This window comes from Chelmon rostratus, chromosome 14, assembly GCF_017976325.1.
Source record: "Chelmon rostratus isolate fCheRos1 chromosome 14, fCheRos1.pri, whole genome shotgun sequence".
In the NCBI taxonomy this organism is placed as follows: Eukaryota; Metazoa; Chordata; class Actinopteri; order Chaetodontiformes; family Chaetodontidae; genus Chelmon; species Chelmon rostratus.
In genome coordinates this window covers 14,755,421-14,769,240 of record NC_055671.1, presented here as the reverse complement: position 1 = coordinate 14,769,240, position 13,820 = coordinate 14,755,421, and the positions used below count along the sequence as shown (strand labels likewise).

The 13,820-nt window shown below is 40.0% G+C and overlaps 2 protein-coding genes across 2 annotated transcripts; one reads left to right on the top strand and one right to left on the bottom strand.

Moving 5' to 3' along the window:
- Positions 1–1,776: 1,776 nt before the first annotated feature.
- LOC121617578 (calpain-1 catalytic subunit-like) lies at positions 1,777–7,924 on the top strand. Its single transcript, XM_041952770.1, has 21 exons — positions 1,777–2,016; positions 2,132–2,219; positions 2,334–2,449; positions 2,544–2,677; positions 3,468–3,660; positions 3,742–3,816; positions 3,914–3,999; positions 4,170–4,241; positions 4,376–4,533; positions 4,683–4,840; positions 5,014–5,025; positions 5,126–5,328; positions 5,921–5,978; positions 6,078–6,182; positions 6,278–6,335; positions 6,449–6,504; positions 6,639–6,707; positions 6,968–7,046; positions 7,165–7,278; positions 7,470–7,522; positions 7,898–7,924. The coding sequence occupies exons 1-21, from the start codon at positions 1,777–1,779 to the stop codon at positions 7,922–7,924; spliced, it is 2,154 nt and encodes a 717-aa protein (XP_041808704.1).
- A 227-nt stretch (positions 7,925–8,151) lies between these two features.
- nsrp1 (nuclear speckle splicing regulatory protein 1) lies at positions 8,152–12,899 on the bottom strand. Its single transcript, XM_041952550.1, has 7 exons — positions 12,879–12,899; positions 11,763–11,853; positions 11,537–11,593; positions 11,301–11,429; positions 10,845–11,052; positions 9,968–10,070; positions 8,152–9,863 (listed from the first exon to the last, which is right to left on the bottom strand). Exons 1-7 carry the CDS (start codon positions 12,896–12,898, stop codon positions 9,056–9,058), a joined length of 1,416 nt encoding a protein of 471 aa, XP_041808484.1. The 5' UTR covers position 12,899; the 3' UTR covers positions 8,152–9,055.
- Positions 12,900–13,820: the final 921 nt, after the last annotated feature.

Genomic DNA, 13,820 nt, shown 5'->3' with positions numbered 1-13,820 from the left:
ATTCCTTTCAGATTTCATAACACGCCAAAGCTGCCGGTATACACTGTTTTTTGCTGTGTTATATCACATGCATCCATCAGTGCATTCCTTGCAAATTCTTGTTATGCTCTGAATGGAACCATAAGTTATGACCTCAACATAAGTGAAAGCAAGTCAGCTATCACTGATATAATCTACTCTGTTATGTTTTGCTGTCATGTCTTGAGATGTTGAAACCGCATCAGGTTTATGCAAATAAATGATCTGTCCCTGTACCTTCAGGGGAATAGACATGCAAATTTAGAATGGGTTAGGTGACACGAGGAAACACGTTCAGCACAATTATGTAAGTTGTTGGTGCTTTTATCTTTTATGGACTCCTTTGTAACTTCTCATAATGTGTTTTCTTTGCCAACGTGTGTAAGTGTGCAATCAGTTAGAAATATTCCTCTCAAACACCTGCAGACATAGATAACATCACTCCCACAGTCCTGCTTTCTGCTATTAAGGGCTTCATGATTATGCAGTCAGTGGCTTGATAACTGGCATAATTCCATGTGCAAGAAATAAAGCTGGCAGAAATTGCTGGCACCAGTTTATAAAACTTACGCAGCATTTGAATGTTTGCCTGCATCTTATTACCGCAAATGAAGTAATGACACTGAGTGATGAGCTCTGCTGTTTAAAGCCTTTGATTAAAAACATGCTCTAAAGAGTTATTTAATTGATGGTTATGATGCTTATGCTAATATTTCTTTGCTGTTCAGTACTTTCTGACTTTGCATTGTTTAATTTAGTATTCCTGCATGTTTGCGTCTTCTAAATCTTAAATTTCACCATCAGTCGCTCCGTGTTCTGCTTCTTACACAACTGTGAGAAATGCGGGTTATGTGAGAGGACTCACGTTAAAAAGCTTGCTTTGAGCATTGCATGTTTACATGTTATTCAGCAAGAACTTGGCATGAGGCCAACTCGTACCTTTACAGAGGTGTACTTAAATCCACAATGTGTGTCTGTCAAGCATGTCAGATGATGCGTGCTGACATGTCAGGATGGAAAAAAAGCAGCTTTTGTTGCTTCTCAGTACGTTTGTGATTTCAACCTTGAGGAAACATTAAAAAAAATGTCATAAACTGAGATCCAGTGTTTTTCCATATTAGGACTTGTCTCTACATCAAACACTATCTCGGAGTCACTAGCGTCATTCTTGTTTTATAACATGGAGAACTGGCACAGCACCACCCACTACATTATCCTTGCAAGCATAAAGGCTTTAAGGCATGTTAATGTTTATTCTTGCTACTCATCTTTTAGAGAAAGAACTTGGTTGAATAATAATTTGCCCCAACATTTAAGGTTAAAGTGACTAATTATTTATTTACTTAAATATGTGAATTATGTGAATCACAGCGTCAAGAACCTGTGTGCAGTTTTAGCAGCACTGACAGGACAGGTGAGAATGACAGGTGACACGTCAGTGGAGGTGGTGATTTATACCAGAGCTTTCTTGATAATAAACCTTGCAGGCCCCTGTCATTATACGTTTTACCACCTGAGGAGCGGGTCTACCTACAGACTTATCTCAGACAGTGTATATATAAGTTAGAGACAGTCTGGTGACACTTCCAAGTCACCTCTCTGGTAGGGAAGCAGAAGCTGGCTGCAGCCGTCCTGCAGGTAACTCTCTCCATCCGTCTCTGAAACACAGCTTTTGCTTCTATAATTAGATTCGCAATTCTCTCCTTTTCTCTGTCTTCTTCTTTTTATCTCAGAGTCCGACTGAAGCTTCTCGTCAACATGGCAAAATCTGGAACTTGCACCTCCGTCATCAACTTGCGTTACCAAGATGGCAGCGAGGGGAGCCCCTCCAACCCCGCCAAGTTCAACAACCAAGACTATGCCCAGCTGAAAGATAACTACCTGCGCAAAGGGAAGCTGTTTGTGGACAGCACCTTCTCGCCTGACAACCAGTCTCTGGGAGACCTGCCTGATCTGAGCAGCTGGCGTGAAGCGCAAGTCATGTGGCTTCGACCAGCAGTAAAATACTTTTAAAATGTGTTTTGTCTTCCTGTAAATATATTTGTGCAGTCTTATGAGTATGTTCTTGCATGCTTGTCTACATCTGATTTATTTCCTTTGCTGTTTTGACCAGGACATCTTGAAAGCACAAAACAACAGCGATGAGCCTTTCTTCTGTACGAAAGGAGCCTCGCGGTTTGACTTTGGTCAAGGCAGTGTGGGTAAGCACAGATCTCTGGCTTACAGCTAACAACAAACACTGAATACCCTGCTCAGGTGAAAATTTGAATTGTGAGGCAGTGCTTGAGAAAAGTATTTCTTTTCTGTATTTGCAGGTAACTGCTGGTTTCTGGCTGCGATTTCCTCACTGACATTCCATAAAAGCCTGATGGTGCAAGTTGTGCCTATGGACCAGTCCTTCAAGAGCTACGCAGGGATATTTCACTTCAGGGTTAAGTATAATGATGCACCAGTGCGTTCACGAGAATGTTTTCACAATGCGTCCTGGTCATTAGCTAACGTGTTACTCGTCCTTTCTGTGTCAGTTCTGGAGGTTTGGCAAGTGGGTGGATGTTGTCATTGATGACCACCTGCCAACACTCAACGGGCAGTTACTGTCTGTGCGCTCCAAGTGTGGGAACGAGTTCTGGGTGCCTCTGCTGGAGAAAGCATACGCCAAGTACGAAACCGAATTTCACCTTCATTTAAAACGCTTTAACAGGAGGCACAAACACCAGAATCAGATAGCTAGCTAATAAGCTAGCTTAGCTAAGGTAAAAAAAAAAAAAAAAAAAAAAGTAGTACTCTTTAGTATACAGGAAATATAATTAAAGTATAGAGAAGCCATTAGTGCACTTCTATTTTTTGTGCTTAATTTAAAGTATGTTGACAAAACGTGTACTTCTAACTAGTTGCCATTAAGTTCTACTTAAATGTATCAAAAATGAGTGTAGTAATTCTGCAATACTTAAACTGTTATGTCAAAGTACTCATAAAAACTGTACTTTATTGTGAGTGTATTATAAATTGTACCCAAGTCTACCATTAAAAAGTGAACTAAATTACAAAGACCTTTAATATTAATAAATTTCTTATAGTGATACACTACTATTAGGCTTAATTAAAGTGCACTTTAATTTCACTTTATTTTAAGTGTATTTGAGTGTACCTCCAACACTTTGGTGTTATAATACAATTGTACTGCAAGTGTGTTTTTAATGCTCATGAATCCTGATTTTCACTGGTGGACTTCAGTCCACTTAAAATTTGTAAAAAGTTGTGCCAATTTAGCAACTATTTACACTTAAAGTATACTCAAGTGATACTCAATGAATACTTGATTACACTTAAATATACTTGAAGGCGACAAAAATGGCACAAGGTGGCACATTCTCCAAAAAGTATAGTTTGAGTATAATATTTTTCTCACCATGGATGCATTTGCAAACATCTTTTTCTGTCTCCCTCAGAGTGTGTGGTTCATACGCAGACATGAACATTGGGTTGCCATCAGAAGCCTGCAAGGATTTCAGCGGAGGCGTGCACATGAATTACCTACTCAGGGAGGCCCACTCTGCAGGCCACGATGAGGAGCTGTGGCTCTCACTGAGCAGAGCCACCGGCTGCAACTCCATGGTTTGCTGCGCGACTGCCCAGAAAGGGGTGAGAACCCGTTTCTTGGAGGGAAAATTAAAAAAAAAAATCCAACTCATTGGTGTGATTTAACTGTTTTTTTCGCCTCAGGACAAGCTGGTGAACACTGTAGCGCACACCGGATTGGTGGATGGACATGCCTATTCTGTCACAGCAGTCACTGAGGTAAATATATGACAACTGAGGAGGCGGTTTAAAATGAGTAGAGTCAGAAAAGAGCAAGTTGTCGTTGGCTCGTTTAAATTTATCATTTCACCTTTAGGTCGAGTATTACGGCTCCAAGGTGAAACTGGTGCGAGTCATGAACCCTTGGGGCAGACAAGAGTGGAACGGAAAGTGGAGTGACAAGTACTTGAACTAATCCTGCATTCACTCATATGTTCACGTTGCAGCAATTAGACTCACACCTCGCTACAACTTTAGACTTGTTGTTTTAAGGTGAAAAAATAACCAAGAGCAAACTGATCAGTTTGAAAATGTTGGATTCTGTGGTTAGTTTATTTTCCTCTTGTGCCCAGGTCAGACCTGTGGAACAGGGTCAGCCCAGGTGATCGGGAAAAGTGTTTCGACCGCAACGATGGAGAGTTCTGGTAATTTAGCTGCATTAAAAGAAGTAACAATTAATTCCTCATGGATGAAGTTTACAAGAGAACGTGTTGGTCCCAGTGGTAGATATTTAAGTTTTTCTTCCGTCTCTCTCGCTCTGCCTGTCCTAATCTGTCAGGATGGAGTTGGAGGACTTCTGTCACCACTTCGAGATGTTGTTCATCTGCTGCGAGAGCCCTAACTTCATTGATGGAGACCTCACCTGCCAGTGGAAATGCATGATTTATGACGGCAGCTGGGTGGCCGGGAGATCTGCAGGTGGCAACGTGACTTATTGTGAGGCCTGTTCCTTATTTTACCTTTAATTATAACTGCAAGGACACAGTGTTTGTTGTGACTTTTTCCTTTTATGTGTGCAAGCGCAAAACCCACCCAGCTGTCTCACAAGTATCCTCCTCACTTTTAATGTTTCTCACCACCTGTAGCCACCTTTGCAATCAATCCTCAGTATCGCATCCGGGTGACCAAAATAGACAAGGAGGAGGAGGGGGACAAAAATGTCTTGCTTTCTCTGATGCAGAAACCTCAGCAGCAGAATCGCAAGCATACAAGACCCTACCCAATTGGACTCACCCTCTTCCAGGTTTGCATCCTGTAGTTTTGGTTGGATGTTAACTAACGATTGAATAATAGAAAGTGCTTTTGGAGTCATGCTCCTTCACCAAATTAACAGCCACTGCTATTCCTGTGGCAAGCATTACTGACCGATTTGAAAACTGCATAATGAAATTCTTTATCCCATTTCACATCCAACAGGTTCCAGCAGGGGTAAGAGCAAATATCACACTCCACCTCTGCACACAAAGCAAATTCCACATCTAAATAAAGGTCAATTCATTACATTAAATAAGGCTGATATTCTTTCCAGACACCAGCAGGACGCCTGGGGGCCTCCTTCTTTCATGGAAACAGGCCTTTGAAGCAAATACAGTCTTACACCGATGAAAGGGATTTGATTGAGCATCACAGTCTGCAGCCAGGAGAGTATCTGATTGTCCCCTCCACCATAAAGCCCTACATGAGTGCAGACTTCGTCCTTACTGTCTACACCAAGGCTGAGACTAAGATCAGGTAATCAGATAAGGTGTAGACTTTATTTGGCTTTTTAGCAACTGGGGGAGAAATTTCCATTCTCTTAAGCAAATTTACACATGCTACGTAAGGCCAACAAAAATTGCTTAATGTAGATATAGAAAAACATATCAAATCTCTCTCAATTGTGCAATTGTGCAGTGCAAGGTCTCTTGATTAGACTGATCATCTAACCAAGCATTCAGTGCCAGCTTTGGAAACTTTCTCCACCTGTCGCTTATTCCTGGCAGTGTGGAGTAGGCTTTGAATCTCGTTAAAGAGCTAAAGAGGCAGATATTTCCTTCGGGAGTTGGTGGAGACCAGAAAAGAGCTAAAGGGACAGTAAATAATGGATGTAGATTCACCAGGTAGACAGAAACACGACTTTAAATGAATACTTCATGTTGCTTCATGTCTGTTGCACTGCTCGCAAGATAATAATAATGTGCAGCTCTGTTACTGGTGTTGCACTGTTCACATCTGGCAGTTAAATGTCTGTCTTATATAACCATATATAACCTTATATGTGCATATCTTATATAACAGAAAGTGAGAGTGAGCAGGTTTTTAACGCATTCTCTTCTGCATCCAGCCCCCATGATGGGCATGAAGATGATCATCATGACCACGAAAAGGAGACCCTTCCCGAGGTACGAAACAAAAGGATGTGGTGCCGACTTCAGCTGTAAGATAGAGAGAGCAAGTATTGTTTGCCAGATTTCATGTCTGACAATTTAGTTTGATTTTAGAGACCAGCTGACGAGGACGATGACAAGGACGATGACGAGGACGATGACAAGGAGACCACTGGCAAGGATCCCATCCACGTCACGTTCAGCCACTATGCTGATCAGGTGGGTTCTCTCTTGCTTTTACCTGTATTTAAATCTCCTCACTCATCCATCTGCTGTCAATCGATCACAGTTTTTGTTGTTTCCATGTATGTCAGTACGGTGAGCTGAGTGGCAGACAGCTCCAGAGGCTCCTGAATGACAACTTCCCTCATGGTGGGTTGATTTCTATCATGCATGCTTGCAAAACATTCAAAATCCTAATTCATTTGTTGTGAATCGTGGCTGAAACTTCAAGTGACTTTGTCCTCTGTGTCTAATATTCACAGGAAGCTGGAACGGCTTTGGTTTGGACACCTGCAGGAGCATGATAGCTTTAGTGGATGTATCCTAAAAAAAAAAAAAGTTTAATTTTGTTTTTCCTCATCTTACATTATACTGCCAAAAAATCCAAAATGAAGGATTCTGATCAGGATTAAATTGTTTTTCATCTGTTTTTGCGATCCTTGACCCGCAAAGACCGACCAAAGGATGACGATGACCTTCAGTGAGTTCTCCACCCTCTGGAAGAAGATCAATGAATACAAGGTAATGTAGCAAATATGATGAAGACATAATTAGATAGATAGATAGATAGATAGATAGATAGATAGATAGATAGATAGATAGATAGATAGATAGATAGATAGATAGATAGATAGATAGATAGATAGTAAACAGTAGTGATAAGAAGTATTGTATTTCCTGTATCTGTCCCTTCTAGTTTCTGATACTGCCTCTAATGTGCATTTAATAATTAAAAAAACTGACTTTCTTCGTTTCTTAATGTATTTTAATCTTTTTTCCAGAAACTGTTCCATCGCTCAGATTTGAACCAGAGTGGATCACTGTCTGACTATGAGCTCAAGAGGGCTATTGAGGCTGCAGGTGAGACTATTTTTAGGTTAAACTTAGCTAAAACTTAATAATAAGCTTATACAAATACAAGAAAGGGCAACATGCTTCACCATCACAGCTGTAACTGGAGTGCTTGTGTCTGTACCAGGAATGGACCCGAACGATGGCATGGTGATGCTGATGATGTTCCGCTATTCAGGCTTCTCATCCACCTCCATAGAAGGCTTCATCACTCTCATGTTACGCCTGGACAAGATGTCAAGTGAGTGTCATGGCAACCACCAATCGCATCACTTCCAAAACCACACTCCCGTTCTGAGGAGTTAGGCTTTTATTTTGAATCATTGAATGAATTATTTTGTCCCAGCTTTTTGTCCCAGAGTATTTCTCCATTTAAAAGTATAGTTTAAATTTATGTTGCATTAAAAAAAAAGACATTTGTCGTCTTTACAGATATTTTCGAGGACAAATCATCAAATGGAGTGATCCACCTGACCAGGGACGAGGTAAGTCTATTTCTGCTTTATGCCACTTATGGATATATTCTTTTCTTTCTCAAGACATCCAATGTACAAAAAATAACATGTGGCAGAAATGTTCACATCATCAACGCAATATAAAAACACAAGTAGCCCTGGATTGGCAGTTAAGTACGTAAGTGTAAGTATTGGTAGTAAAATATATGTAAAGTGATAAAAATAAAAGTACTCATATGACCCGCAGCCCCTTTGAGTTATGCTATTATTTATTACTGGATTATTATTCCTTAGATATTCATGTATAAACAGAATTTTTCTGCTGTGTAGTTTTATCTTTAACAACAAGTAACATCATATCAAAGCTGCCGAATAAATGTAGCACAAACTTTTCTTCTGTTTCAGTGGTCCAACTTCTTCATGTACAACTAGACCAAAGCTCACACAGGAGCAGGATTCCTGCAGTCAAACACGGTTTCTTTAAAAACTCATGTCTTCCTGTGCAGAACGTCTGAGGTCGTAACATGTTTTTGTGACCAAATGATCCTTGTGGAATAAATGTTGTTACCCTTTGAACTGTGAGCCAAAATCTTGATTCTAACACAAACACCAAACTGCAAATGAACTGCAGAACAGGAAGCAAAGGAAAAAATTGTGGACCAGAAACGATTTTATTAACTCATCACTGTCTGCATCAAAAAGATACAAAAGTGATCAAACACAACATCAGTGGCTTACACCTCAATCAACTCATCCACCTCCTGAATTAACCAATTAACATTCCCTATATACACTCATTCCTGTATGTGATGGTACAAGACGCTCAAAGGTATCATATTTACAAGTCAGAATTCATATTTAACAAGGATAGATCAAAAATCCACCTTTCCAAGTGCCTCTCCGCCCCAAACAAAAAGTATTGTCCAGCACCATCTCTTGTCAATGAAGACCATGAGCACACTCTGCTGTTTGAATCTCTCCAGTGCAGTGTATGATGGAGTCAGCATTTACAGGGTGAGGTTGGCAATATTCAATATTTTTTTTTATTGTCAACAAATCCCATGAAAAGACCACAACCAACAGGGCATTGACACTACTGTCAAGTACTGTCTGATATATTCTTCTATGCCACAGTCCTCCACTATTAAAAATACATCAATAAGCCTTACTGTTGCACTCTGTGACATGTTCTTTCATTACAATGAACACTGGCACTGTGGTATACTTTGTCAGTCAGTCAGTCCCATATACACTGTTCTAGTGCTGTAAATACATACTAATGTACCAAATGTGTATTAATCCACAGATGAAAAAAGTCAACAACAAATCTGCTATTTATGCCTGCTTGAGGAACATTTATTAAGAACTTCACTGCCCAGCAAATCAAATGAAACTCTATATGTGTGACCAGTTTTTAAAGATTTACAACTTCAGGAAAAAATAGAAAGTGGTGACAGAAGAAGCAACTAACTCGTTTTGATCTTTGTTGAAAAAAAACAAGAAAAACATAAAGGAGCCTTGTCAAATTGAGATAAAGTTTGTGTGCAATTCAGGGATGTTGGCTCAGTCCTCGTCCTTCTCTATATAGGTCTTACAGGCCGAGCGTGCCACCTGTCTGGCCATGTACCTGTCTCTCGCCGAACTCACAGTCTGATCTGTGCTGCGCTTTGCAAACTTGTTGGGCTCCTTTCCCTCCATGTCCGCTTTCTCCCCGCCTTCCTCTCTGTGTTCATCTTCTTTTCCCTTTCTGTGTTCCTTCTTTTCTGGATCTTTCTCTTCCGTCTTCACTGCCTTCTCTTTCTCGGGTTCCTTCCTCCTCTCCTTCTCTTCTTCCCGATATTTGTCCTTCCGCTTGTCTTCATCTGGATACCTCCTCCTCTCTCTTTCCCCGTTCTTGTCCCTCTCTCGTTCTTTGGGGCTCCTCTCCCTCTTCCCGTGCCTGTCTTCCCTCTCTGTATCTGCTTTGCCTCTGCTTCTGTCATCTTCTCTGCCTCTGTCCCTATCTTTCCTTCTATCCCTGTCTTCTCTTCTTCCTCCATGTCTGTCATCCCTTTCCCTTCCCCTGTTTCGGTCTCGGTCTCTATCTCTGTCCCTCCCTTTGTCTCTGTCTTGATCTCTGTGGCTCTTCTTATGCCTGTCTTTTTCCCTTTCTTTGTCCTTCTCCTTCTCCTCTCCACTCCCTGATGAAGGCGACCTCTGTCTGTATTGCCGTTTTGAGTGTGCAGAGCCTGTTGCAGACTTGCTAAAACCAGACTTCTGCTCTTGCCCCTCCTCATTGTCACTGCATGAACTTGGGATATTATCGTGGGATGTAGATGTGGGAACAGGTAAAGTCCTCTCTGCGTCTTTTGGAACCTTTGAGGGTTGACTTCTGTGGAATAGACACAATTAAAGGTTCAGAATAGTTGTTAAAAACATGAACTGTATGTGCATACTGTGTTTATGGCTGAAAAAGTAATAAGAACTATGACTGACTTGTTTGCTGAGCGATCTGGTATCGCCTCCTCCCCTACAGTCTGATTCAGCAGGTGTCGGTAGAAGCCGCTCAGGTCTTTTTGTTTCTTCACGTCCAAAGCAGCTATGCAAAACAAAAATAATTCAAAGCATTATTTACTTTCATCATTACACTCCTTTACTTTAGGAAAGGATGGTCCACTGTATCATATGCTAAAGGTGATAAGAGAGGAAGCAGTGAAACGCCTTTCTTCAGAATTTGAACAGCTCTTATCGTGGCTGCCACTGAGATAACTTACTTCCAGGTCAGGTAAAACTGTACAAAACAGAGATAGTTCACTAATCTTGCTTAAAATGTTGAAGACAATGTTTCATCTTTAATTGAATGACTTTTGGAGATCAGTTCATCTTCTACTCACTTAACCATCCACTGTAACAGAAATTTTGCCTAAACTTTTGCATTACATTGTATTTCTGCAAAACAGTATAAGTATTTGACATGATGTCTTAACTGTTATTTATTTACATTCTGTTGAGAATTTTTGTTATTTTTTTAATGTTTTAAAATAAAATTCTTACATATTGCACCTTTCTATTTCTAAGTGCTTTGTGTTCCCTAAGATACTTCTCCAACCATTACTGCCACAGAAACATTTATTGAGAGAGTTGGAGGAATCATGTTAAGTTACCTTCCTGAACTTTCTCTGTCAATAAAATATATAAAAGAACACTTTCATTTTCAAATTGTTTTTACAGTATCCAGATTGCTTACGGATTATAAAAAGTTTAAGACACATTTCTATGTTGTTTGGTACGTCTTGAGTTCAAAGTCTAACCATATCCATTACAATAAAATCTAATCTGTCTGCAGCCAAGAGTTGCCAAGTATTGGTCGAACCTTCCATCTCAGCCTCTCTCTTCTCTCTCTCCTGCTCCTCCTTCTGCTCCTGCAGTTTTTGCCTGTAGGCCGAGGTGACGTAAGCCTCTTTATCAGCAAACTGCTCTCCCTCTGCCTCCCTTTCCTTCTGGATCTTCCTCTCTTCCCTTCGTTCTTGTTCTTTCTTTCGGTCCTCGACTGCTCTCATTAACTGGTGGATATACTTTGGCTGTAATAAAAACACACAGATGAAAAAATCATTAAGTTAAAGTTCAGGAGGAAGTTCTAGCTCTCGCTTTGCTTTTTTTCTTTACCAGTAGCATGCCAGAACTCAGTATAAGCAAAACAGGAATCAGAGTCTTGCGCCTACATATTTTAGCAGATTCCTCATGGACAGTCTTTCAAACCATTTTATCACTGTGAAACCCAAGGGTCGACACGTGCAGCTATACAAGTGTTTAACATAAATAAAAATACCCTTTTGTCAGTGCCATGCAGAATTTTTTTGTTGCTCTCAAGTCTCTGGTTTTGAATGTCATCATACACAGCATCATAGTCATATACAGTGCTGTCCTCTTCCAGGGCCTTCTGCATCTCCAAACGAGTCTTTAGACAGAGAAGGATAACAAACAGACAAGGACCAGAGAAATGTAAATCACAGAGGAATGACATAAAGCACTTGTACATTAAGAACTTTTTTAAATTGCGCTCACCTGCTTCATCATCTTTTTTTTGACAGCTTCTCTCTGTAGACTCTCGCCAACTGAGGTCTGAGAAACAAAACGTAACATATTTAGTATATTTGGACAGGAGTCTGCTACAATGCCAACTGATACCTGGATAAGATTTTGCAAATACCTGGATCACATGCAGCGACTGATGAATCACAAGAGACAAAATATATTGCCCTGCTGATGACAAATCTAAAAGTTTACCCACCTCATCATCTGAGTCATCCCCAAACACTGAGGGCTTCTGCAGGATTGCTGTCTTTGACGCTGCTTTCTTCTGTGGCAAGATCAGCCCATACCTATGGACAATCAGGAAACAGGGTTTCTTAAAGCCTGTCCTACAATAATCATCTATACATGCATTTTACATGCAAAACTTTCACAAAATCTAATTCATCAAGAAAAGTTGTGTCTCTACCGGGACAAATGCAAAGGCTTTGCATCCAACACAAACACTAAAGTAGCCATTTAAGTGAACAGTAAATGACCTTAAAGTGAAACTTTATACTTCTTTTGATGATGACTATCTGGATTAAGTTATAGATGTTTAGGAGATTTGTCTCCTGCATTTACATACAAAAGAATCCCGTGTTTTTTAAATTGTGGTATCAATATAGTTTCTCATAAACAGACAACGCAAATCGTATCAAAGCACTATAAATACACTATATACTTCAAATATACTGTGTATCAGCAGTTTAGAAAGACGCAGCTATACATTTTCAACTTTCCAGTGGAAAAGCAGCTATATATTAAAAAATGTTTTTTTACGGATTGTAGTTTGTTTATGCGACAGGTGACATTCGGTTAAAGGCACTTTTCATAGCACAATGTCTTGCACCAAATAAAGAAACAAAAGCTGCTTAAAACTGATCAATTTGACGGCAGTTTGAATGACTAACGTCTGCCATAAAAGTTTCATTAACTGTCCTTGATAGGGTCATTGGAAAGGCAAAAATAACGCTAAAAAAGTGCTGCGGTGTTTGGTCAAAAGAAAACGTAGCTTAGTTTATACGTATATGACAGGTATGAAAAAAGTGCTTAGCGTTATCCAAACAAAAGGACACTAGTGTTGTTAACATTAACTAACCTAGCTGGTTTATGAGCGAGGTTAGCATAACGTTAGCATGTCGTTACCTAGCAGCAGGGGCAGCGATGTACGAATCACCGTTTTTACAAATAACCCTGAGCTGTAACATCGATGCTGCTGTAGCGAGTTAAGTTCTTTATCGTGACTATAACTATAACCTCAAACGAGTGAAACAGTTGCCGTTTAAAGTTAAACACACATTTTCATGGGTGCATTAGCATGTTAGCAACTTACTGTTTTGCAGGGACCGCCATGTTGCTCTGCTGACTGTGAACGAGCGCGACAGATTCGTCACAATAATTTAGCGAAATCATAAATGACAAGTTCTGCTAGTTTACCTTTTAGCCGCCATATAAATATAGTTACCGTACACAGTACCAATATTCCTGATATAATATAACATATCGGTGCAACATTTGTTTCTATTAACTAAATATGGGTTCATCAGCCTGTTGCGAATGTGCGGACTTCCATTGTCAGATAGAAACAGGTGACATGATGAGCGAAATGTAATTTATCACTCATTTGTGAAATATTTCGGCTATTGAAAAAATAATGAAACCATTATGACATAAAGAGCACATTACTATGGACAGATCTCGTGAAAACGTAACAATGGGAGAGGTGTTGTGTTTAAGCGTACCAATAGAAGGTAATATTACTCCAAAGGGTAACTCATGAGGAAAAGCTATACTGTATTAGAAAACAAAAAAGAAGGTTAGATTATTGTATGGAATATATATATAATTTTGTAAGGTAGAATTTTGATTTTCATGTTTCCTATTTTAGTAATCATCCTGTGTCCCCATAAGGCCATTTCACGTGCATTTGAAGGGTCCTGACCTTTAGGTCGGGACAACTAAAAATCACAAGGGCAGACAGGGGCTCATCACTCTGTGGGAAGTCAATGACATGAAGTGCTTTTTTAAAAGGTTAACTGTGATGAAAGTTACAAGTGAGTCTGCTATTCACACTGTAGAGGAAACCAAGACTGACGATCTGTGACTACTGTCTGTCGTTTCTGTTCAGCTGCTCTGTTGTAAACCTGTGGTAAGTCCTTCCCTTAAATCAGACCACAGAATACGTGGCTCACCTGTGATTAAAGCTGTAGCTTTGCATTCCCACTGCCTCCTCTGAGTGACTCTAAATCCAAACACCATTATCTCTGTCGTAATC

Excerpts from the sequence above, each read along its gene's own strand:
- LOC121617578 (XM_041952770.1), top strand. The coding sequence starts at position 1,777 with ATGGCAAAATCTGGAACTTGCACCTCCGTCATCAACTTGCGTTACCAA. Across the intron at positions 2,678-3,467 it reads CTGGAGAAAGCATACGCCAA|AGTGTGTGGTTCATACGCAG; the intron begins GTACGAAACCGA and ends TGTCTCCCTCAG. Across the intron at positions 4,242-4,375 it reads CGCAACGATGGAGAGTTCTG|GATGGAGTTGGAGGACTTCT; the intron begins GTAATTTAGCTG and ends CTAATCTGTCAG.
- nsrp1 (XM_041952550.1), bottom strand. The coding sequence starts at position 12,898 with ATGGCGGTCCCTGCAAAACA. Across the intron at positions 11,594-11,762 it reads GGGATGACTCAGATGATGAG|ACCTCAGTTGGCGAGAGTCT; the intron begins GTGGGTAAACTT and ends TTTGTTTCTCAG. Across the intron at positions 11,430-11,536 it reads AAAAAAAGATGATGAAGCAG|ACTCGTTTGGAGATGCAGAA; the intron begins GTGAGCGCAATT and ends CTCTGTCTAAAG.